This window comes from Erpetoichthys calabaricus, chromosome 3, assembly GCF_900747795.2.
Source record: "Erpetoichthys calabaricus chromosome 3, fErpCal1.3, whole genome shotgun sequence".
NCBI lineage: Eukaryota > Metazoa > Chordata > Cladistia > Polypteriformes > Polypteridae > Erpetoichthys > Erpetoichthys calabaricus.
In genome coordinates, this window is record NC_041396.2 from 27,806,401 (window position 1) to 27,832,899 (window position 26,499).

The window sequence follows — 26,499 nt, forward strand, 5'->3', positions numbered from 1 at the left end:
ACTGAAACATCTAACCCAGCGTTTCTCATCCTTTAACTATTTGCGACCCGAGTTTTCATAACAGTTTTAATTGCGCTCCCGTATAATTTTTTTGAAAGGAGCCCACTAATACCAATTTGTTCTTCTTTAATTAATGATATATCATAGATGCATATTTTATTATACCTACTTAACATTTATCAACATTTATCTAACTCTATATTTATTTTTCTAGTATCAGAATGTAGTTTAAGTTAATTTGTTATGGTTTCAATAGATGTATTTTTCATATTTTCGATTCTTGTTTTCTTTTTTTCACATCTTCACGCCCCCCCTTTTTGTTACTTCGCGCCCCCTAGGGGGCCCACCCCACAGTTTGAGAACCACTAATCTAACCCTTCCCAGCCTGAAGAGCCTGCCAAAAGCTGCCTCCCCATCCTGCCTCTGAATAGCTGTCTGCTACTGTATGTTCTATCTGTGTCCATAAGGGATTACTTCTTATATTCTGATTTCCTTTACAACTTAACACCTGTTAATATGGATCTGCTCTCCTGTGAACGAGTAGGATGAACTGGTGTCCTGTTCAGGAATGATTGCTTTGCACTTGATGAAAATACATTGGCTTAAGATGGTTAAGAACAGAAAACAATTTCAAAATGTCAAACTTTGATAAAACTCTTACTTTTAATAGAATATTAAGTATTGTGCATATGAGGTGCGGACTAGTAACAGTTGTCTCACACAAATATTCTACTTACTATTAACTTGCATATACTGAACTACAAATATGAAATGAAAAATTAGGTATTTGTATATATAAATGAAAGTAAAAAACAAAAATACACATACACACACATATGTATATATATATATATATACAGTATATAAATATATACAGTATATATACAGTATATATATATATATATATATATATATATATATATATATATATATATATATATATATATATATATATATATATGCATACATACTCTTAATTTGTGCATACACTTTTTTTTACTTTTAACCTTCTGTTGGTCTCAGAAACGTATTCATTCATTCATTCGTTCATTCATTCATTCATTCCACACGTGGAATTCCGTTGGCGCCAATCGACTTTTAGGCGTGACGCTAAACTCGCAAAGACTTTGGGAGATGTAGTTTTACAGGTATCGCATACTGCGTGCTTCCGTCGAATTCTTTGGTTTCTAAGAACTTCAGATCCCATCGTTCTCTCTCTTTAGACGGAACTGCGCACTTGTAATCATTTTAAAACTTGTTTGGGAGTGGAAACTTCCAATACAGCAGGAACCTGTGGCAATTTCTGATATTTTAAGGTTAGTATTGTTTAATTTTCTTTTTTTTTTCTTAACGTTGTAGCTCTTAGAGTGTCAGTAGTTCTTTATAACTTTAAAAGGTTGTAATCTAAATAAAGTAAATTCTACATTTACTATGATCGATTTCTAATTCTATTTTTGCCATCCTGTTGCTGTTTAGTAACCATATATTTTATTTATTTATTTGAATTCTGAGAGACTGGGAATCGCCGAGGCACGGTAATGTTTAAAGAAGAGAGTGGTATGTTTTCACGTCCCCGTAAACTCTGTTTGAATGTTTATGTGTATAGGTTTGTAGGATAATCATTGTCTCGTGTATAGAGTACTGTACATTGTAATTCTTTATTGTATATAGAGAAAAGCCAAGCAAAATGACACATTTTATTGGCTAACTATAAAGATTACAATATGCAAGCTTTCGAGGCAACTCAGGCCCCTTCTTCAGGCAAGATGTAATCAAATCATAAATAGGTTTGCTTTGCACATACAATAAATGTGTTTTTATTTGTTTTCCGGGCATAAATGTGGATCGCAATCTTCCTGTCGCTTTAGTGTTGTTCTTTCATTGTTAGACCAGCTTTTCGGCGTGTATGTTGCCATACACAAAACATGTTTTTTCATGTAGCACCTTTTATCACAAGGTCGCTTAATAACTGCAGTGATTCAGTGTGTTTGTGTTTAAAGTACATTTTATTGGGTTACTGTTGATAAATTCACAGGAAGAGTAACGGTAAGTGGGGAAATGGGGACACAACAGAGTGTGTGTGTGTGTGTGTGTGTGTGTGTGTGCGCGTGTGTGTGCGCGCGTCCGCCCGCCCGCGCGTGTTTCTGTATCTTCAGTATTAGTAACCATCTAACTGGTTTTTGTTTTACAATTCTAATTTTATGTGGGTATTATCTTTTTTTATCTTTAAATGTGTGTGTTTTTTTTTTTCCTTTTCAGTTAACATACCATTCAGTTAACATTTCTTTTTAGTTTTAAATATTGTCGGGGTCCTTTTAGAATGACATGGCATATACATGTACAGTACTTGATTGGTAAAACCTGCTGCATTCTGTCCAAAAGGAAAGGCATTTGGTAAAAGAAAAATTGTATATGTCTGTAAGACACTGTTTAGTATCGGCTAAAGAGACTGGAAATACTGTGTTCTACCCATGTATGCTCGTGTTGTGTGTACATATGTTACATTAGGAAATCAGAAACTAGTACACAGTGTTTATATTGTATATTTTACTAATGTGTATGTATTTGTATTATTTTGTGTACTTATACAGCTTTTCTGATCCATTTAGACAATGCAGCGAATGTTAAGATTAAAACGTGAACTTCAGATGCTGAGTTGTGAGCCTCCACCAGGAATATCATGCTGGCAGAATGAAGACAAAATTGATCAACTGGAAGCTCGTAAGCATGTGGAAGAATCTTATTTTCTAAGTTGAACACTACCCTCTTTCCACAATGGAAGCCATACACATAGAAAAAGTGTTTGTGTCTACACACACATACTGAATTCCAGATGTATTCAGGTACCTTCACTTTTTTCACATGTTGCTATGTATAAGCTTTGTGCTAAAATCATTTAATTGTATCCCCTCATTAGGCAACACTCAATACCCTAGAATAAGGCAAAAACAAGATTTTTTTTTTTTTTTTTTATATAAAAAAACAATAAACTGACTCTGACACAGGTATTCCGACTCTACTCCGTACTTATTTGAAGTACCTTGTTAAGCAATTATGGCTTGGAGTCCACTAAGGTACAGTATGACGTTACAAGCTTTGCACACTTGGAATTGGGAATTTTCTGCCTTTCTTCACTGCAGATCCTCTCGGGCTCTTTCATATTGGATGGAGACGGTGGGTGGACAGCTATTTTTAGGTCTATCCAGAGATTTTCAGTTGTGGTCAAGTCCGGGCTCTGGTTGTGCCACTCGAAATACATTCCCAGAGTTATTTGTGTGCTACTCCTGTGTTGTCTTTGCTTTCTGCGTAGGGTCACTGTCCTGATGGAAGGTGAATCTTTGGCCCAGTCTGATGTCCTGAGTGCTTTGGAACAGGTTTTCATTATAGATGTCTTTGTACTGTGCTCCATTCAGCCTTTCTCAACTCTTACTAGTGTTCTAGTCCCTGCTGTTGGAAGAACAACATGATGCTGCCATCCCTATGATTCATTGTTAGAATGGTAATGCACAGCTGATGTGCGATGCTAGGTTTCTTACTGTTGTGACGTTTAGAATTGAGGCCAGACAGTTTAATCTTTATTTCATCAGACCAGAGAATCTTGCTTCTCACAGTCTGAGAGTTCTTTAGGTGCCTTTTTGCAAACTTCAAATTGGCTCCATGTGTCTTTTAGTGAGGAAAGGCTTCTGTTAGGCTGCTGCTATAAAGCCCAGGTTGGTGTTGCAGTAAGGGTTGTATTTCTGGAAGTTTTTGCCATGTCCACACAGGTTCTCTAGAGCAGGGGTAGGCAACGTCGGTCCTGGAGTGCCACAGTATGTGCAGGTTTTTGTTCCAACCCAGTTCCTTAACGAGAACTCAATTATTGCTGATGAAGCACATATTGCTTAAGTGACATTTTAATGCTTCATTTTAGTGGTTTTGCTTGTTAAGGTTCTCCAACCTTAATTGCTTATTTCAATCTTAAACTGCTGCATTCAGTGTTTTAATTGCTCCTTATTAGCAATAAGATGTAAAAGACAAAGCAGCCAGCAGTTCTCCAGCTAGCTTTTTTCCAATTACATCTGTGTGTGTTCATCATGCACGGTTTGATTTAATAAAACACTTAATAGAAACATGTGACAGACTGAAAATGATCTGTTTTAGGCTTCAAATCATTTGGATGATATCCTTGGAAAGGTAAAAAATCTATGATATAAAAGCCTTACATTGCACAGACTAACAAGCCATAAAATTAAATAAGGTCTGAGATTGGCAATGATTGGTTTCTAATTAAGCAATTGGGTTGAATGAAAACCTGTAGCCATTGCGGCTCACCAGGACCGACATTGCCTACCCCTGTTTTATATCTTATTGCTAATAAGGAGCAATTAAAACACTGAATGCAGCAGTTTAAGATTGAAATAAGCAATTAAGGTTGGAGAACCTTAACAAGCGAGACCACTAAAATGAAGCATTAAAATGTCACTTAAGCAATATGTGCTTCATCAGCTATAATTGAGTTCTCGTTAAGGAACTGGGTTGGAATAAAAACCTGCACATACTGTGGCACTCCAGGACCGACGTTGCCTACCCCTGCTCTAGAGCTCAGCTGGTGTGACCATCCGGTTCTTGGTTACCTCATTTACCATTGCCTTTCTCACATGGTTGCTCAGTTTGGCCATGGTTGTTCCAAACGTTTTCCATTTGGTAATTATAAAGGCAGGTGTGATCTTGGAAACCTTCAGTGCTGCATGAATTTTTTTGTAGACTTGTCAAATATGAGACAAATAATAGAGAAGTGTGTGCCTATCCTAGTCATGTGCAACTAATCAAATTACCCAGGTGGTGTAGAAGCCTGTCAATGATGATCAATAGAATGGGATTCACCTGAGCCAAATTACATGTGTAATAGCATATTCTGAACACTTGTGTTAAAAATATATATAAAAAAGATACCCTATTGACACATTTTTGTAGAAATTTAAAAAATCTTGTTTTTACTGTGTCATTCTGGGGTATTGAGTGTGGGGAAGAAAAATGAATTGAAATGATTTTTACCACAAAGCTGCAACATAAAGTGTGAAGAGGTCAGAATACTTTTTGAATGCACTGTATATTATTTATTTATGATTTCATTATTTCCAGTACTTTGATTTAAAATTAGTGTAATTAAATAAGTAGTTCCATTAGTCTTTTCAAAGGAAACACAAAGTTGAACTCTTTACTGTTATAATCCCACCTTAAGCTCTTCTTCACATTTAAATTGAATGGTTTATTCTAGATTTTGTTTGTGGTTTGTATGTTTATAAACTTATTTAATTTTAGGATTTTCATATGTACAATACAAATTGCACCTAGCAATGTTTTAAAACTCCTAGAAAGAAACATAGGCAGCTCTTAACCATTCTGAAGTAATAGAATATAGAGGAGTTATTTTTTAAATATATTTTTACCCTTTATTGATGTCTTGTTTTAAATAGCTTTGGAAAAATTCCCCTCTTCAGACTGTTCTTGTATTGATGATAATCTGTTCTTATCAGCTGATATGACACCTTTTTATTTGCCTCAGTTTTTTTTTGTGTTTGTAACAAGTATTTTGTTTAAGTTGTTAGTGACTGTAAAACAGAAAATGTTAACTTTATCTTAACTTTTATTGTAGTTTATACAATTCCCTAGACAGTTTCCTCCAGTATGCCCTGCTAGCTGAATATAATTTGTTACTTTGTATTTTTAGTTGTGGTTGGGTGTGAGGGTCGTTTGTTATAATTTCAGCTGGGATATGAGTTAGAGGTTTCATTGATAGGTGCCTTGTAATTAAACAAGAGGGATTTGGAAAAATGGCACACATGAATTTCTGATTTTTTTATTTTTTTTTATTTTTTTTTTATTTTTATTATGGATACATGCATTTGAATCTTAAAAATGGTAAATTAGTTTGTTTCATTGCCTAGAATACGAATGATCTTAATACATCACTGTGGATTAGATGTCTTTCTATAAAGAACTGAGCATACCTTGTCATCATTGGTAAGGCGCTGATCTTGGATTAAACTGTCTACTTCAGACACCCTGCTCACAAAGCAGTTTGCTTATGTTGGGACATTTTTAACATTGAAAATTATTCTTCCTGTCTCCTCTTTATGATGTGGAAGTAAAACCAATATAGATGAGGGAACAACGTTCCAGCTCCATAAACCCAGTCTGCCGATTTATCTGTTGTAACTACCTTACCAGTTTCTTAAAAATGCTTGTGACCCTTATGGGGAATTATTTCAATATGTGTGTTTTTTTTTTTTTTTTAAACACGTGATTGAATGACATTCCTCCTATCAAAAATGAGCTTGTCAAATAGATACTTTATTAATCCCATGGGGAAATTCACATACTCCAGCAGCAGCATGCTGATACAAAAAAAATATTAAAGATTGATAGCAATGCAGTATATGAATGATCATAAAATGCTTAGTTCTAAGTTTTTAGTATTCTGCTTTGAGTTATTTGTCATAGGTAGTGTAGCTTCATTGCATGTTGGTACATACTTTGTTTGACTTGAACTAGCTTTGAATAACCAAAGAGAACTTAACTTGCTAAGGGGGATATATAGAAGGAAAGCTCTGAACCTGAATGAAATACCTCTGTTAGCTTTACCTTGGTAGCAACTTGCCAACCTACAGAGAGGTGTTTTTTTGAACTGTCATAAAATACAATATAACGCTTGGTTAGCTATTGCATAAGTGTTGGTTAATGGTTTCTTTATACATAAACATGAATTGAAATCTTGTGAATTTTTTTTTTATATTGACAATTGCTATTAACATTTGTTTGGCAGTACTGCTGTATGTCTGTCATCAATAGACACAACTTTATCACAGTATAGTTTTAGTTGCAGAATATAATGTGAGAATCTGAGGTGGTTTGAGAAAGAGTGTCTGCTGCCCTCTGGTGAGTAGAAAAAAATATAATCGGCAACTACTATAGACCAAACACTAGGCATGAAATATAGTTCTACCAAACGTATATTTTTAGTGAGCAAGATGGTGAAATTGGTGGCGCTGCTGCCCATGATCCATGGTCCTGGGTTCAAATATCACTATTTTTCTGTGTGAAATTTGTACAGTCTCCCCTTGTCTGTATGGATTTTTCTTTGTACTTCAGTTTTTTTCCTACATTCTCAATGTAACGAGTGTTAAATTGGTTTTTGATACTAAATTGTTTGCATGTGCGAGAGTGGGCCCTACAATTAAGTACCTCATCAACTGTTTGTTTCTGCCATGTGCCCAGGGTGCTAAGATACATTTTTATCCAATGTGACCCTGATGTGGATTAAACAGATTTGAGAATATGATGTGTCTTTAGAAGTAGACTGGTGGAAAATAATTGCCAAGAATTAAATAAATAAGACCAACAATCATTAATAAAATGTGAGGCAAACAAAACCCAAATCAGGTAGGGAATGGGAAATCCAAATTAAAAGTTAATGTAAGGGACCTGAGTAATGAATACATTCTGCACAAAATTAGAGAAAAGTTACAGTATCTGCTTGCACAGATTATATATAATAGAGTTCAGATGATATATTGATAAAAACGTTGCTACCTACTCTATCCAATGAATGATTGGCATTCATGTTTGTCTTGACCTGTAAGGATAAAATAAGATCTATAGATTGTCATAGATTTTGAGTAACTACTTTTGTTATTTTATACTCTCAAAATAATTTTAGTGTTTACATTAACCTGTATATTTAACATTGTTTTTACTTGCATTTTTAGAAATTGTAGGTGGTTCCAATACTCCGTATGAGGGTGGTGTCTTTAAACTGGAGATTATAATAATAGAGAGGTAAGCACACTATAGCCTGTGGAATTCTTCATTATTGTTTCATTAATGATCAAAATAATTGATTTATAAATTAGTTTAATTTGATTTCGTCCTCATTATTCATCATTAGATATCTGTGAATCAGTAAAGATATTTTTTCTCTTCATATTTTATGAGTATTTGTCTAATCTATTTGTATGAGTGCATTCAAGGAGAATATTTGTCTTGTCTATACTGTATTAGTAATTGATTGTAGGATCCAGTTTTATGATTATCAATTTAAATATAGTGACCTGAGCACAAAGGACAGTAGATAGGCCCAAACCTTGTTTCTTGCCAATAACAAACTGTCCTTCAAAACAACCCACATTGATGGATATCTGTCCTCTTTACTTGCTAGTGCTTATAAACCAGCCTTTATAAATCCTGCAAGAACAGAAAAAGCTATTGTAACTGCACCAAGTGTTAGGAGTTATGGAAACAGGGTATTTTGTTCCTCTGAGTAATACAAGATTAGTAAAATCCGGTTACCATACTTTTTGTTAAGTTTTGGGCTGCTTGCGTCTTCCCCCAAGGGTGGCAGAACATGTTGGTGAATGGCACCAGAGGGCACTGTGGGCTGGCAGCCCAGAGATTTGGTGGGATGAATTTTACCCTAAATATAATTCCTGGGATGCCTTGTAGTAATCACATGTTGGATTATAAAATGCCTCTAAATACCATTAATAGAATTTTCATTTTTGAGTTGAGTTGGTGTAAATATTCTCTGGCAGATGGGCCAACATTAATTAAAAAGTAAGAAAGTTGTAAGTTAGAGGAGTAATAGTTGAGGTAACTGCCTCCCCTGATAAAATAAAGGCAATATTGGAGGTGAACCAGTGGACTATGGATTTTAGTTTTTGGGATATTTGTAATTCATGTTTTGCCCTTGATATATTTTTTTTAAATATTCTGTGAGTAAGAGAAGAAACTTTTTTTTTTTTTGGCATTCCACTCTTTAAGATGCCATTTTAAAAAGTTCATTAGTTTTTTGTTCAGAAGTTTTTTCAAAAGATTTTTTTTTTTAATTAACCATCGTTCAATCTATACTTCATAAAAATTAATTGCCCACTTTATTTGGTTGAGCAATGCAGCAAATTATATACTCCATTTTGTTTGAAAATCAAATTTTGTAAATCGGTAGGGCTTGCTTTGTGACTTACAATAAATTTTAAAATGCTTTTTTCCTCTGTGACATTTGGTTAATATTTATTAAGAAATATCTAAAAATACAAATTTTAGCACATTTGTAATGGTAAATACAATGGATAAAAATATAACCCCTTTAACAATTTTTATTTTGTTAACCCAATGTCTAGAGTTAGATTTTTCCTAGTAATTTACATACCATGCTTAACAATTTCAAAATAGTTCCACAAGTCTTACCTGAACATGTAAAGATAACTGTAATATCTGTTTGATAAGTATGTGCTCCTTTTAATATAGCATCACTTAACTATGATAGAAATAACCAATAGCCTTTAAGATCACTTATTAATGTAGCTTTCTAATACATGTGTAAAAATCTGCAGTTATTCTGGTAACTTAAATAAAATTAGCTCTTTACTGTGGTCATTCAGATCAAATGCAGTCACACTCAGAAAACAGCATGGATTTCGAAGACATTCCAAAACAGATCTCTAACAAAATTATGGAAATGTACAAGTCAAGTGAGGGATATAAAGATTACCAAGGCTCTGATACCTCAAAGTACTGTTAAGTCAGTCATAAAGAAGTGGAAAGTGCATATCACCACCCACAGAAGCCACAGGGAATTCAAAAACCCTGCACAACTAATTACCAAAACACCACCATCCTGACTAAGAAGTATGGTGGTGGCAGCATAATGTTATGAAGATTTTTTCATCTGCAGGGACAGGGTAACTTGTCAGAACTGAATGATAGATGGAGCTAAGTACAAGAAGATTCTGGAGAACAACCTGATAAGGTCTGCAAAAAGACTGAAAATGGCTTGGAAATTCATATTTCAGAGGACAATGACCCAAAGCATAAGACAAGAGCCACCATGGAGTAGCTTGCAAAGAAAAAAGTTGGATGTTCTGGAGTAGTCCAATCAAAGTCCATATCTGAATACAATGGAAGAATCTTTGTAATGACTTAAGTTGGAGTTTGCTGAAGAACAGCAACCTTTTGTTTCTCCCAAATGAAACCGTTTTGCAAAGAGGAGTGGGAAAAGGTCCCAAAATCCAGCTTTGCCAGCCTTGTATAAAGGTTACCCCAAAGGACTGATGACTGTAGTTGCTGCCCAAGGTGATTCCACCAAGTACTTGCATATTTGGTGTATACATAATAAATGAAAACATTTCAGTTTTGCTATGTTAACACTTGTGATACTTAAAAGAAAAAAAAAAGTTTCACTGCATTCATTTGGCTTATTGTGTGTTTTGGATCATAGCAAAACAAGGCCATTTAAATCCTAACAATTTACAGATTGTAGCACAAGAGAATGTAAAATCTTTGTAGGAAGATGTATTTTGCAAATATTGCTACGGCTGTACATTGAACACACTGCTAGTAATTATGTATTGTGCAAAAATCACCTAAGTGTATACTAGTAAAACATTTATTTATTAGCATAATTTCAAGTTTTACGATTTCCATGTTAAGTCAATATGCCTTTCACCTAACATGCTATGTTGGGTTATAATAAAACAATAAAAAGTGTATGTTCATGGCATTCTTTACATCATAAATTTAATGTGAGCATTCATTGGTAGTTGGCTTTTCCTTTTCACTGAATGCCATCCACATTATTTACTGAAATGCTTATTTTTTTTTAATCAATATTACATTGATTGATCATTTTCATCGATGAACATTTACTATGTAATAATCCCCATAAGGTTCTGTTTAAAGCAAACAATGCTGTATAGTTAAAAGGCTGTTTTCCTCATCTATGATAAAATGCAGACTTCCATTGTACTCTGGTTGATTCTTACTATAGGTATCCATTTGAGCCACCAAAAATGCGTTTCCTGACACCCATATACCATCCCAATATTGACACAGCTGGTCGAATCTGTCTAGATGCTCTGAAACTTCCACCAAAGGTAAATTAAGGAATTTAATTATTGTGTGTGTTTGTGACATATTTCTATCTTCCTTTAAGGTTAAGTGTTATGCTGTGGTTATATATATATATATATATATATATATATATATATATATATATATATATTATAAATATAACTATTAATAAGTTGTAATAATCAGTTTACATATTTTGTTTTGCACATAAAGTTTATATTTGTAGCTGCATACCATAATATTTCACAGGCTACATGAGCAAAGCGATGCAGAATGAGAATGTGATCAACATTTATTTAAACAATTAACCTGCTGCTCTTTTTTTAACCAAGCTTGTGCGCTGCTCAACCCCTTTTGGTTCTCATCTTTAAATAATCATTTAAGTTTTCAAAAATATATGTGGTAGGGTGTACAGAACCCAACTTGTTACAGTACTTTGCAGCTTAGGGCACCAGTTAAATGCTTCAGACAAGAGCAGATGGTCAAGGAATTGCACAAAGAAATGACCACAACTCTTCCTAGTTCAGTGGGGCAGCAAACCTGTGGTGTTTAGGGGTGAGAAACTTTGGGAATCTGGAACTCTATTCTTAGGGTCTTGATTTGATTTTTCTCAGTTCACTATATTTTTAGACATACATGCTATGGTTTACAAGCCGTTGATCTAAAAAAAGAAAAAAAGGGAAAATAAACTGAACATGAGGGTACAAAAAAGGGTTAGGCATTCAGCCAAACAAAAGGACTGATGGTCCTCAAATGAACACTGCATTCCGGGGCTGTGCTGGCTTCATGGAATTATCCCGGAAGGGGTAAGGCTTATTGGAGGAAGATGAAGCTGAATCGTATGTCTTTTTTGACTATGGAGTATCGTAAGTGCTGGTGGAAAAGCAGATGGGAGCACTCTCTTTCTACTCTGGGTGATATTGCTTCCCAATGCAATGTTCCCAATGCGCATGTACTTGACTGTGTGTGTGTTTGTATATGTGTATATATAAAATATATACTGTGTATATATACACACACACACATAGTTAGGTCCATAAATATTTGAACAGAGACAACTTTTTTTCTAATTTTGGTTCTGTACATTACCACAATGAATTTGAAATGAAACAACTCAGATGCAGTTAAGTGCAGACTTTTAGCTTTAATTCAGTGGGGTGAACAAAACGATTGCATAAAAATGTGAGGCAACTAAAGCATTTTTAACACAATCCCTTCATTTCAGGGGCTCAGAAGTAGTTGGACAAATTAAATAACTGGAAATAAAATGAACATTTCTAATACTTGGTTGAAAACCAAAATTAGAAAAAAGTTGTCTCTGTCCAAATATTTATGGACCTGTGTGTGTGTGTATATATATATATATGTGTGTGTGTGTGTGTGTATATATATATATATATATATATATATATATATATATATATATATATAATATATATAAAATACATAATTATCCATCCATCCATTTTCCAACCTGCTGGAGCCAATCCCAGCCAACATAGGGCGCAAGGCAGGGAACCAATCCCGGGCAGGGCGCCAACCCACCGCAGATAATATATATATATATATATATATATGTATGTGTATATATATATGTGTATATATTATATGTGTATATATTATATGTGTATATATTATATATGTATATATTATATATGTATATATTATATATGTATATATATATGTATATAATATACACAAACATACGTATGTATGTGTGTGTAAATATTGATATAGAGCTTTTTAAGCATAAAACCTTTTCATGTAAGGGAGTGATAGTCCTGTTTTTAAGAAGCTCTTCAGACTCGAGACCTTTAAGAGCCGTCTCGTTCTCCAGCGACCCATTACTAGTTCAGAGTCTTAGAGGAGAGAGGGGGGAGAGATGGTCACTCCAACAAGAAACTATTCCTAACAAACTACTTTGTGAAATTGACAGGTAGAACCAAATACCAATATGAATCTTTCATTCTGTATATCTGCACTCTTTCCATCATTTATATGAGAAGATTGTTCTAGTCAGTCACCAATTTAAATCCAGCCATCTCTTAGTTGTAATACATTTTTTCACCTTGGTCCCTGTTTAAATTTGCTGATGCTTGAACTCTCCTGCAATGCACTGATGTTCATATGAGTGAGCCAGTCATCAGACTTAGCCAATGACTAATTCAAAAATCTAACATGATTTTGTAGAATTGTTTTAGACCATTTGTTTGACAATGTTCTGGAAAAAGGATGATTTTTTTTTTTTTTTTCTTCGAACAGAGGTGGGCAAAGTCATTCCTGGAGGGCTGCAGTGGATGCAGGTTTTTGTTCCAACCCAGTTGCTTAATAAAAAGCACTTATTGCTCTAGAAACACTTCTGCTTCATTTTAGTTATCTCCCACATTAAGATTTTGAACCCTTATTGCTTATTTAAGTCTTAAACAGCTGCATTCTCGGTTTTTAATTGCTCCTTATTAGCAATAAGATGCAAATGACAAAAGAAACCAGCAGTTATCCATTTTGCTTGTTACCCTTTACGCCTGTGTGTATTTATCGTGCACTATTTGGTTTAATTAAATACTTGAAAGGAAAGAGAAGAGAAACAAGTGAAGGCTTGAGAATTACCCATCCGTTTTACACTTCAAAGTATTTGGATGATATCCTTAGAATGGAAAAAAAATCTAGGATATGAGAATGACTTGACATAGCAGAGTTAAAGCACTAACAAGCCATGAAATGTAATTAGAAAACAATCCTTGCCAATAATTAAGCAACTGGGTTGGAACAAAAACCCGCGGCCCTCCAGGAATGACTTTGCCCACCCCTTTCTTAGAAGGTACTCTACTTAGAAGGCAAGAAAATATGTGATTGAAAATTGCTACTTGTGACAGCCATGTGTCAATTTCAAAGATGCAATTTGTCACTCTTATTGGTATGTTTCAGTGGCTGTAAAGCTTGGACACAGTGTAGTGCTTGGTGCATGTCTTGTGAAAGCTGAACTTTGCACACTTTCATGGCATAGTGTAGTATAGGAGTACCAAAAGTATTTGAACATTTTCGGGTTTTAGAATATATGCATCTATATAATGAAATGTTTTGGGGCATCCATGATCAAGTATGGAAATGCAGCCAAATCAGCTAAATGACGACTCGCGTGTATAATAAATTGTATCACCAAGCCATTATTATTGTAGTGGCCTCTTTGTGGGTAAAGGATAGGAAGCTAATGAGCCAGAGAATGCAGTTGAGTGGCTCACAATGAATGAGGATAGACTGTGAGAGACAGACCTGGTTCAGCAGAAACAGCAAATGGAACTATGTACAATCTTCCCCACTATTCTGGCTGTGGGGAAAACCTCCACTTAACTGCATTGCCACCTGTTACTTTCGTTGGAAAGGCCATTATACTTACAAACTAGAAATGAGAATCTTTCTCTCACCCAGCCACATTACCACGCTCGTTGCTTTTCCTTCACCACATGCACCCCAAACCCCAATTCCAATCCCCCCAGTACGTAATCGGTTTACAAAGTCTTCCTGTTGTCACCTCTGAGTCTACCTGTGGTAAATTCAGTTGATTGGACATGATTTGGAAAGGCACACACCTGTCTATATAAGGTCCCACAGTTGACAGTTCATGTCAGAGCACAAACCAAACATGAAGTCAAAGGAATTGTCTGTAGACCTCCGAGACAGGATTGTCTCGAGGCACAAATCTGGGGAAGGTTACAGAAAAATTTCTGCTGCTTTGAAGGTCCCAATGAGCACAGTGGCCTCCATCATCCGTAAGTGGAAGAAGTTCGAAACCACCAGGATTCTTCCTAGAGCTGGCCAAGAACCCAATGGTCACTCTGTCACAGCTCCAGATGTCCTCTGTGAAGAGAGGAGAACCTTCCAGAAGGACAACCATCTCTGCAGCAATCCACCAATCACGCCTATATGGTAGAGTGGCCAGACGGAAGCCACTCCTTAGTAAAAGGCACATGGCAGTCCGCCTGGAGTTGGCCAAAAGGCACCTGAAGGACCCTCAGACCATGAGAAAGAAAATTCTCTGGTCTGATGAGACAAAGATTGAACTCTTTGGTGTGAATGCCAGGCGTCACGTTTGGAGGAAACCAGGCACTGCAATATCACCAGGCCAATACCATCCGTACAGTGAAGCATGGTGGTGTCAGCATCATGCTGTGGGGATGTTTTTCAGCGGCAGGAACTGGGAGACTAGTCAGGATAAAGGGAAAGATGACTGCAATGTACAGAGACATCCTGGATGAAATCCTGCTCCAGAGCGCTCTTGACCTCAGACTGGGGCAACGGTTCATCTTTCAGCAGGACAACGACCCTAAGCACACAGCCAAGATATCAAAGGAGTGGCTTCAGGACAACTCTGTGAATGTCCTTGAGTGGCCCAGCCAGAGCCCTGACTTCAATCCGATTGAACATCTCTGGAGAGATCTTAAAATGGCTGTGCACCGACGCTTCCCATCCAACCTGATGGAGCTTGAGAGGTGCTACAAAGAGGAATGGGCGAAACTGGCCAAGGATAGGTGTGCCAAGCTTGTGGCATCATATTCAAAAAGACTTGAGGCTGTATTGCTGCCAAAGGTGCATTGACAAAGTATAGAGCAAAGGCTGTGAATACTTATGTACATGAGATTTCTCAGTTTTTTTTATTTTTAGTAAATTTGCAAATACCTCAAGTAAACTGTTTTCACGTTGTCATAATGGGGTGTTGTGTGTAGAATTCTGAGGAAAAAATGAATTTAATCCATTTTGGAATAAGGCTGCAACATAACAAAATGTGGAAAAAGTGATGCGCTGTGAATACTTTCCGAATGCACTGTATAGAACGTAACATGTTTTTGACAACGTAAAAATGCCGTTTGCCACAGTGTCTGATTTTTTCATGACCTTATCAGAGCAATTTACTCCTATTTCAATAAGGGCACATAGCGAGAATGAAGGTGGTTTTGCTAATTATTAATCCCCAGAACAGAGAGAAGAGACGCTACAGCCTCTCACTTCTAAGCTGCATACCAGTTGAGCAATTTTAATAGTGATGCACAGCACTTTTGAATGGCCGTGCAAGTGTTATCGTGTTGCTTTATCAGGGACAAAGTTCGTCAACTTTGTTTCATTGCTAAATGACATTCAATACTTCAGTTTGCAAAATAATTAATGAAATTATGGTCAATGAAGAGTTCACTCAGTTTATTATTCACCAATGCATTTACAATAAGAGGAAAAAAAAACTCTCAAGATGATGCTTACCTAACCCTTTTGTTCCTTGTAAAATCCAACCACACTTGTATGAAAGAACAGCTTTTACTCAAACTATCTACCTGGGAACAATTTCTGGTCCTAACTGGTATGTGTTAAAAAGAAAAGTTATATGCATAATACTTTTATAGTCTTAATCATTTTTTATAAAATGTCTAGTTAGTTGAAGATACTTCACACTTAGTTTTAAGTGCCTGTTTTTGGGGACTTCGTTAATTTTATCTTTGAAATTGCCTAAATTCTTAAGCCACCATAATTATTGAATGTGTGTTTTTTCAGTGCATTATAGGTGTATAAGCATTTCAGAACTTGTACAGAAGTATAAGCTTAAACATAATGTAGTACAATTCTGACAGAAAGAAGAAATAAAAAACATAACTTAATGGATAGGTTAAATACATTTTGAAGTTGCTTTTTTCACAACCATGACATACGTTGACTTGTCCAGGAAAATTGTAGTGTTAAACATTATTTATAAATTTAAAAAGAAAAATAAATGTCCTCCCAGAGGCTTAAAATGACAGTTGCTATCAGAGCCAACATGTATCAAAAGCTTGAAAACTTGCACAATACATCCACTTCAAAGCTGAGAACATTCCTGAGTACTGATTCACTTTCCTGAGGTTTCATATATTGGAAAAGTGTGTGTTCCTATATTTTTTCACTATTTTTTAAATGTAACTGTTATTTTTAAAAACAATATGTCTAACCAAAAAGTTAATCTTGAAATAATTGCTAAACATTATGTGTAAGCTAGAATGAACTGATATTTTTTTATATGTTAGGGCTGGGCAATTTCTTTCAATTTTAATTTTATTTTAATTAATTAATTAAACCAATGTTTGTGGGTGGTTGTTTGTTTTGTTTTTTTGTTGTACCAAATGGTACATATAAACAACCCAGCAAACACTTTAGTTTGATCAGCTAGTCACATGTGTACAGTGGAAACATTAATGCAAAGAATATGACGTATGGTACTTCTCTTACGAATGAGCTAGTTTCAAAGTCGGTTGTCAGGAATTGGTTTGTGTATGAAAGATCAGATGCCGAATAAACTAATGTAAAATGCAAAGTTTGCAAAAAAGATGATGGCAATTAAAAGTGCACATATAATTTATTTTGGCACTTAAAACAGACAGCAGAATGGAACCAGTGCAAGAACGCATAGAACGAAGATGAGGCCTGTCCCCAATTTCTTTACCTTGCTTCAACATGTAGTACACAAGGCGCAGTCTTTGTTATATATTCCCTTAGATGACATGATTGTTAAGAGCAGAGCATGCCTTATCTGGGACTGGTGAAAGAATACGCCAGCTGTCCATCACACCTTCTTACCCTTTCAACAGTGGCTAGGTTACAGTAGGTGAGAAAAACTAGTAGTTTGTCTGAAACAGGCATGGCAGGATGAACCTGGAGGAAGTGAATCCTGTTAGGCAGGACACTGCGGAGACCTGTAGTCCTAGCCGGCCCATGGCTTAAGTGACCTAGGTAAATGCTTTGGGCACTGAGCATCCAACAAGGGGGCCACAGCAGCCATATTCAAAGTTTTTCTTTTTTGTACACCACTAATTTAGGTGGTGGTTATTTGATTGGGTCGCTTTTTAGTGTAACATTTTGCAGGTAGCTTATTGTTCGTTATGTATCGGTAGGTGGGCGGCAACTTTCAAGTATGAAACTGCGATAAAATAGAGTACACACACTTAGGACGGCTATCTACAGTTGCGAAGGCAAGGTAATCCACTCAAGGCGTTTCTCTACACCTTGCCCAGAAGAGAACAGATCTGCAAATTATTTAAACAAGTAATCAATTGGAAATCTCAACAAGGGAAGACTCGTTTATACTTTTTTCTCCTTATGAATTTCATAAAACAAAGATCATTCTCGCAGTGTCATGTGAAGTCTATGGTTTTCCCTAACAGCAGGCTTTTCTCATTCACTAGTCAATAAATCTGACTAGTATTGTTTACATCGAGAGAGACGTTTATGAAATTATCATATAGAACAAGTTGAGTGGCACCAGGACCCACACAAACATTTTTAAAATGATTCCAACTGAGCTCATTAATTATATAATTGAGAAGGTAATTGAGTATGTAGCGTTTGACATCAAGCAGCCGAAATATTACTGCACATGTACTTTGGATTATACACGTGATGTTAGCCTTAGGAATCAAACAACACTAATTGAAAGGATTGTCACATTGGAGGAAACACCCAGGATTAAAGAGCACTTTATGGGGTTCCTTCCAGCAACAGAGGCAACAGGAGATATTGCTCTGGACAGATTTGAGGAGCTAAATATTCATTTTGATAATTGCAGAGGGCAATCCTACGACAATGGTGCAATATTGAAGGGGTTGGAGAGGTGTGCAGAATCCATCCATCCATTTTCCAACCCGCTGAATCCGAACACAGGGTCACGGGGGGTCTGCTGGAGCCAGTCCCAGCCAACACAGGGCACAAGGCAGGAACCAATCCCGGGCAGGGTGCCAACCCACCGCAGGACACACACAAACAGAAAAATCACTTTTTGCTTTGTGTCATGTGCTGCTCACTCTAATTTAGTGATGGCAGATGCAGCTAGAAGCTTGAGATTCCATTGCCGTGTTTTGACATCTACAAAAGCTTTTATAGCTTCTTTTCAGCTGCTTCTCAAAAGGTGGACTATGTTGGTGAAACGTGTAAATATCACAATTCATGATTGCATTGTGCTAGTTGGGGTCCCACAGCAAAACGCTGCCTAGGGCCAGCCCCGTGTGTAGAGTAGAAGGGATAAGCTGGCTAATGTGCTTTGCAAGCTAAACTGTTTGAAAGGAAAAACAAAAGGAAGTGTGAAGGACATATTGGAAAGAGCAGTTTAGGGCTGCAAAAAATAGAAAGTTTTATAAAGAAAACTGTAGAATTTAAGGAAAGGCTTTTCTTCTTTGGGGTCACCACGGGGCCTTTTAATGTCCCTGTTAGTGATATAAAAGACCTGTGATGACCCTGAGGAAGAACGAGGGCTGCAAATGTAAAAATAAATGACAAAAAAGTACAGAAGTCTTCACCGAAAGTTTTCTTATTTTACATCTTATTAACAATAAAAACGTTTTGCTATTTCTGGCAAAGATGCAATGGTATTTTCAGTTTGCAAAATGTGGACAGCCTTCTCATTTTGTTTACCATACAGTGTGTAGGAGTTTCCTGTTTGTGGACTACTTTTATTTTACAGTTATTTAACAAAATATTGGCAAAATACTGTTTTGTGAATAAAGGATTGGATGACTTGATGGGTGGATTCTGTGACCTGAGTAACGTGATAATTTTTCATGGATGTTTTTGATCTTGTTTGCTGCTGTCCATGACTGGTCACCATTCAGTCCTGTTTGTTCTCCACAAAAACTTGAGAGCTTTTTTCTTGGTTATCATTGCAAACTACATTGGGTTAAGAAAACATATATAATATTTTTGAGTGAAGTATTCCTTTGAGCCATCTGTTTCATGTTTGGTCTGGTGCATGGAGAAACTGCTGAATTAGACAAAGTGGTGTGTCTTTGCTTACTTTTTTTATATGACTTAACTGCAAAAGTTTCTGGTTAAATGTATGCTATGACTGTAAGACATATCTTTTGTCTTTGAAAAATCCCTAACTTGTCCTTTTAAAATCATTTTAAGATAGTGGATATACTTAGAAGTGAAACAGTGCTTTTTGATGCCTATTTTATAGCATGTTTGTGCATATGGATTTTTATATAATTTAAAAATGTGTACAATAAATTGTTTTTAATTTGTTTTGTGCTACAGGGGGCTTGGAAACCTTCTCTGAACCTTTCAACTTTACTGACCTCAATCCAGCTTTTAATGGCTGAGCCCAACCCAGATGATCCTCTCATGGCTGACATTGTAAGTGTCTCCACAAAATATTTCTTAAAGAGCCATATAATTGATGAAAATTCATAAATTATGATCTGATTTCCTAGTATTGTGTCACTTAGTGTTTTCCAGTGTTAGATGTAAATTGTAATAACATGTCTATTTTTGGACCTTGTACAACTTGTGTTCAAAAATTTATATTCCTGTTGGCATAAAATGCAGCCTTTATAGTATGATCCATTAGTTGTGTTAGTGTAGTAGAGCTTTGAGTATCAGGAGGGGAAAAGCATTTATTTGAATGGTTGCATAAGTATTATCTTTTTTCCTTTCAGTCTTCTGAATTCAAATACAATAAACAGGTGTATATTGAAAAGGCTAAAACATGGACAGAGAAACATGCGATACAGAAAAACCAGGTATGTAGGATATTCTGACTTCTTTTGAAAGGACTCCGTATGGTTCTGGTTTGGCAGGTAGAATGTTCTGTTTAATTTGTCTTGAACGTACAAACAAATCTACTGCCTCAATGTTAACTTTTCATATAAATCAGTGATTCATTCTAAGGTTCGTTATTCTCCACATGGCAGTGCAAGCTACTCTCTGGGCAAATTAGCCAATGTTAAATTTGTGATGCTGGTAGTTTATGAAATCATGTTAATGGCAGTTATTCCATACAACTGAAAAAAAATGAATAAACAGTAATAACATGATGAAGTGACTGAAATTCAGCTTTCAATCGTGAATGCATGACTGCAGTCCTGTTTTGTGGATGGTTCTGGATAAGACTACGAGCATAACTCCTAGCAAAGGTTTGACCACTTATATAAGATAACTTAAAACACAATAGACACTCCTTACAGGAATTCTGAAAAATTTTCATTGACTTGATTATCCATTGAATGTTACTTTAAGTAAATATTAGGTAGGCAGTGTTTCCTATATGCAAATACAACATGTGCACAAAGCAGATTAAATCAGGTAGTCCATAATGAGCATTCGTCTTTATAAAATCACACTGAAATTCTCCCCAAGCCTGTAAAAATCCCGACCCCATTTGTTTTAATCGGGAGGAATCCACCCCTCAAATATTCAACTCAAATATGAAATTGAGGACCTGAAGGCTTTACACCCCACTTACTTTTCCAGATTTATCTCCCTGGCACATTTTTTAGGAACGCTTTCTTTATCCAATACGTCTAGAATTTTTTTTTCCCTTGTATACAGTATGTGTGGTTACACTGGCAAGTCTTAATATTGTGCACACTGCATGTCCTCTGAATAGATGTTCTGATTGTTAAGAGGCTATGTGTGTAATTAACTCCTGAGAATGTTTTTATAATGAGACAATTTCACACTTTACCTAATGTTACATTTTTTTTATTGCATAATGCTAAAATAAAATCTCATGTGTACTTTATTCTTGTATTATTTTCTGTGTTTATCAATGTTCCTTAATTCATGATTATTTGGTGTTAATTATCCAAGGTATTTTAGTGCTGAAGGATTTCTTCATTTTTTTTTTTCCTTTAAGCCTGCTGTTTCAGTTCTGGCTCTCACCTTGGGGGTGTGGAAATTACATTGGTAACATTGCTGGCTGTGCTAGGACAAGCAGTAAATTTGTACTGATTTTATTAAGAGTATTAGCAAATAGATTCTGTGAATGCATTGAAATGTTTTTAACAATATGCTGCTGTTTAGTTCTAGATATCAGTATTTGTACAATGAATAGAGAGCATAAATGGTCAGATATACTGATACTCGGGACCTGCCTCGTGTCAACTTTTAATCTTTTTAAAATGGCTAAATATTAGAACATTAGAACAATCTAGACAAGAACAGGCCATTCAGCCCAACAAAGCTCGCCAGTCCTTTCCATTTATTTCTTCCAAAAAACATCAAGTTGAGCTTTGAAAGTCCCTAAAGTCGTACTGTCTACCACACTACTTGGTAGCTTATTCCAAGTGTCTATCATTCTTTGTGTAGAGAAAAACTTCCTAATGTTTGTGTGAAATTTACCCTTAAGTTTCCAACTGTGTCCCCATGTTCTTGATGAACTTGTTTTAAAATAAGTCTTGATCCACTGTACTAATTCCCTTCATAATTTTAAACACTTCAATCATGTCACCTCTTAATCTTCTTTTGCTTAAACTGTATAGGCTCAGCTCTTCTAATCTTTCCTCATAATTCATCCCCTGTAGCCCTGGAATCAGCCTAGTCGCTCTTCTCTGGACCTTTTCTACTGCTGTTATGTCCGTTTTGTAGCCTTGGAGACCAAAACTGCACCCAGTATTCCAGATGAGGCCTCACCAGTGCATTATAAAGCTTGAGCAGAACCGCCTTGGCCTTGTACTACACACATCAAGGCGCTATATAACCTGACATTCTGTTAGCCTTCTTAATGGTTTCTGAAAACTATTGGGAAGTTGATAGCTTAGAGTCCACTATAACTCCTAAATCCTTCTCATAAGGTATACTCTCGTATACTTACTTCCTATGTGTAATTCGTTACATTTACTGACATTAAATTTCATCTGCCACAAATCTGCCCAAGCCTGTATGCTGTCCAAGTCCTTCTGTAATGATATGCTGGATTCCAAATTATCTGCTAATCCACCTGTCTTGGTATCATCTGCAAACTTAACCAGCTTGTTACTTATATTCCTATCTTAGTCATATATAGGGAGAATTCCCCAATACATGATGCCTTATACAGTATTTTGTGGTTATATACAGTGCATCCGGAAAGTATTCACAGCGCATCATTTTTTTTCACATTTTGTTATGTTACAGCCTTATTCCAAAATGGATTAAATTCATTTTTTTCCTCAGAATTCTACACACATCCCATAATGACAACGTGAAAAAAGTTTGAGATTTTTGCAAATTTATTAAAAATAAAAAAAAAATTGAGAGAGCACATGTGCATAAGTATTCACAGCCTTTGCCATGAAGCTCAAAATTGAGCTCAGGTGAATCCTGTTTCCCCTGATCATCCTTGAGATGTTTCTGCAGCTTAATTGGAGTCCACCTGTGGTAAATTCAGTTGATTAGACATGATTTGGAAAGGCACACACCTGTCTATATAAGGCCCCACAGTTGACAGTTCATGTCCAAGCACAAACCAAGCATGAAGTCAAAGGAATTGTCTGTAGACCTCCGAGACAGGATTGTCTCGAGGCACAAATCTGAGGAAGGTTACAGAAAAATTTCTGCTGCTTTGAAGGTCCCAATGAGCACAGTGGTCTCCATAATCCGTAAGTGGAAGAAGTTCGAAACCACCAGGACTCTTCCTAGAGCTGGCCGGCCATCTAAACTGAGCAATCCGGGGAGAAGGGCCTTAGTCAGGGAGGTGACCAAGAACCCGATGGTCACTCTGTCAGAGCTCCAGAGGTTCTCTGTGGAGAGAGGAGAACCTTCCAGAAGGACAACCATCTCTACTGCAATATACCAGTCAGGCCTGTATGGTAGAGTGGCCAGACGGAAGCCACTCCTTAGTAAAAGGCACATGGCAGCCTGCCTGGAGTTTGCCAAAAGGCACCTGAAGGAGACTCAGACCATATGAGAGAAAATTCTCTGGTCTGATGAGACAAAGATTGAACTCTTTGGTGTGAATGCCAGGCGTCACGTTTAGAGGAAATTAGGCACCGGTTATCACCAGGCCAATACCATCCCTACAGTGAAGCATGGTGGTGGCAGCATCATGCTGTGGGGATGTTTTTCAGTGTCAGGATAAAGGGAAAGATGACTGCAGAGATGTACAGACACATCCTGGATGAAAACCTGCTCCAGAGCACTCTTGACCTCAGACTGGGGCGACGGTTCATCTTTCAGCAGTACAACGACCCTAAGCACACAGCCAAGATATCAAAGGAGTGGCTTCAGGACAACTCTGTGAATGTCTTTGAGTGGCCCAGCCAGAGACCAGACTTGAATCCGATTGAACATCTCTAGAGAGATCTTAAAATGGCTGTGCACCGACGCTTCCTATCCAACCTGATGGAGCTTGAGAGGTGCTGCAAAGAGGAATGGGCGAAACTGGCCAAGGATAGGTGTGCCAAGTTTGTGGCATCATATTCAACGAGACTTGAGGCTGTAATTGCTGCCAAAGGTGCATCGACAAAATATTGAGCAAAGGCTGTGAACACTTACAGTATGTACATGTGATTTCTCAGTTTTTTTTATTTTTATTTTTAATAAATTTGCAAAAACCTCAAGTAAACTTTTTTATATATGTGTATATGTATACAGTGTGTGTGTGTGTATAATATATGTTGTAGCAGTTGAGGCGTGTGTCCACCTCTTGAACCCTCAGGTACCATTCCAAACACCAGGTAAAAATACAATTCTTCTTTATTGTACAATAGTACAGTGCACCAAGCACCCTTCACTCCACACTACTCATATAGTAACTAATCACAATACTCTCACAATAATACTCTCTCCTCCTTGCCACCCTTCCTCCCAGCTCAGCTCAGTGTCTGGGCTTTCCCAGTGTCCTGTTCTACACCCTGACCCGGAGGTGTTCCTGTCCAGCAGTCCACAATTCCTTATTCCTTCCAGGTCAGGGTAAACAGTCCTTATCTTCACCCCGGAAGCACGTCATTTGTTCCTGTCCCAGGATTATGACGCACTTCCGGGTTATAGGGCATGTATGAGTCCACGGGCCTCCCGACAGCGACTCCCAGTGGTCCCCAGGGTATCCAGCAGGGCTGTGCATAAAAACTACATAGTCCATGAGACCCTGCTGGAAATCGGGGCCCGTCCATGCTGTCGGGAGAGCTCCTCCTGGGGGTGAGGGCCGGAATATGAAGCCGGCCATCCACCACTAATATAAAATAAAAAAAAAAAAAAAAAGTTGGTTTCAAATAGTCAACGCTGAATAATTACCTTGGCTATATTTGAGGGGACCTGGGTGCCTTGCCTTTTCAGATGTAGCCTTTTTTGAAAAACGTCTGTCACTTTTAGACCAAATCGGAATTTTAACAAAAGGCAACGCCATGCACAGCACAGAAGGTCTGCAGCCAGGCATTGAGGAAAAAGAGTCGACTAAAGGCCCTATCTTAACATTGAAGTATCGGAAGTGGTCCAGATGTTACAATCTGCACACCTGAGTCCCGGGTCCTCTCACAAGCGATGTGCAGCAGCGGTCAGAAGTGTTCTTTCAGCACCTCTGATCGGCAACTGCAGATGTAATTTTTTCCCCCATGTGGAAGCCATAGCACCAACATTTTTATGCTTTGTGAAGACAGGTGGAGTTTCTTTTTTTTTATATATATATATATATATATATATATATATAAGTCTTTTTGCTCCTGCTTTTTGTTAAAATTGAACTATTTGTATGGTATGTTATGTGATATCAATAAAAAAAGTACTGAATGTGCATCCTAGGAAAGCAGGACAGAAAAGCCTTCTGCCTGAAAGTGCACAATCCAGGTTTTGTAAGATGGTGTCCCTCAAAATGACAGTAGCACATTGGCAGGAAACTGGTGCACAGCTGAGGGCTTCAAAAACGGTTGCTCAGCTGCAACTTTGGCACTTCTCTGGATGATAGAAGTGAAGGCTCATTTTTTTTGTTGGTGCTCCCAAACAATGTTCTGAGTGGGCGCATGGATTAAACGGATACTCTCCGGATTCAGGCACTGCTGGCTCAGAATGCCCTGCTACATCGCACTGTATGGTAGTTTTAGGGCTGTTTGCCCTTTTGATGGACTGCTGTCCTGTCCATTGTGTGTTCCTGCCTTGTGCCCTATACTAGCTGGGATAGACTCCAACACCCTTGCAACTCTGGTCTGGATTAAGTAGGTTAGAAAGTTTTTTTTTATGACATATTAATTATGCAAGTACATGCAGTTTAAGCTTTGATTCTTGGTTTATTGTATTACTCAGTCCTTTCATTTGTCTTTCAGTCCTAACATTTAATTTGCTGAAGCTTACTGGGGCATAAGATTAATTGGAAAATTTACTTTTTAAGGGTTCCAGTACCATTGATAAGGAAGTAGATGAAGAGGCAAGAAATGGAAAGGCTCTACTCAAGAAAAGAGTCGCTACAAGCTCTGATCTGGAGAAAGCAAAGAAATGTTGCATATAAAGGAGTTGTATATGTGTTTGTGTTGTCTTTTTATATGTTAGAAATAGTATGTTTTTCTTTGTTTTTTTTTGTGTAAAATGTTCAGACCGGTTGGAACTGTTGTAATTCTCTAAAACTGTCTTCATTTTATTCAGTAATGCACTTTATTAAGTAAAGTTAATAAATAAATCAAAATAAGTTTAATCATCATGGTGTGTGTGTGTGTGTGTGTGTGTGTGTGTGTGTGTAAAATATATATATAGAGTGGAAATTTATTCATATTAGGCGAATTTTAATTTCTCAGTTTTCAAATAACATTTATCAATGTTTTCAAATGACTTGATATATTCCGAGTAGCTGCTTGGCATGTCAAACTCAATGATATACTTGTTAGCTCTGAATCATAACCAAAATGCCGTTATGTTTCCTTAAAT

General features: G+C 36.7%; 1 protein-coding gene across 2 annotated transcripts; it reads left to right on the forward strand.

The window, feature by feature from the left end:
- Window positions 1-1,217: 1,217 nt before the first annotated feature.
- Window positions 1,218-26,263, forward strand: ube2t (ubiquitin-conjugating enzyme E2T (putative)). 2 transcript variants are annotated; one of them, XM_028796515.2, is made up of 7 exons: window positions 1,218-1,316; window positions 2,610-2,721; window positions 7,749-7,818; window positions 10,802-10,907; window positions 19,927-20,025; window positions 20,328-20,411; window positions 25,970-26,263. In XM_028796515.2, exons 2-7 carry the CDS (start codon window positions 2,613-2,615, stop codon window positions 26,084-26,086), a joined length of 585 nt encoding a protein of 194 aa, XP_028652348.2. In that variant the 5' UTR covers window positions 1,218-1,316; window positions 2,610-2,612; the 3' UTR covers window positions 26,087-26,263. The 2 variants fall into 2 exon arrangements, with proteins under 2 accessions (XP_028652348.2, XP_028652347.2); XM_028796514.2 differs by lacking the exon at window positions 1,218-1,316 and having other exon boundaries at window positions 2,596-2,721.
- The last annotated feature ends 236 nt before the right edge of the window (window positions 26,264-26,499 follow it).

What these genes read in the sequence shown, in the direction of transcription:
- ube2t (XM_028796515.2), top strand. Translation starts at nt 2,613, where the DNA reads ATGCAGCGAATGTTAAGATTAAAACGTGAACTTCAGATGCTGAGTTGT. An exon ending in AATTGATCAACTGGAAGCTC is followed by an intron (nt 2,722 to 7,748) that starts GTAAGCATGTGG and finishes TTGCATTTTTAG; the next exon opens with AAATTGTAGGTGGTTCCAAT. An exon ending in ATGCGATACAGAAAAACCAG is followed by an intron (nt 20,412 to 25,969) that starts GTATGTAGGATA and finishes TTACTTTTTAAG; the next exon opens with GGTTCCAGTACCATTGATAA.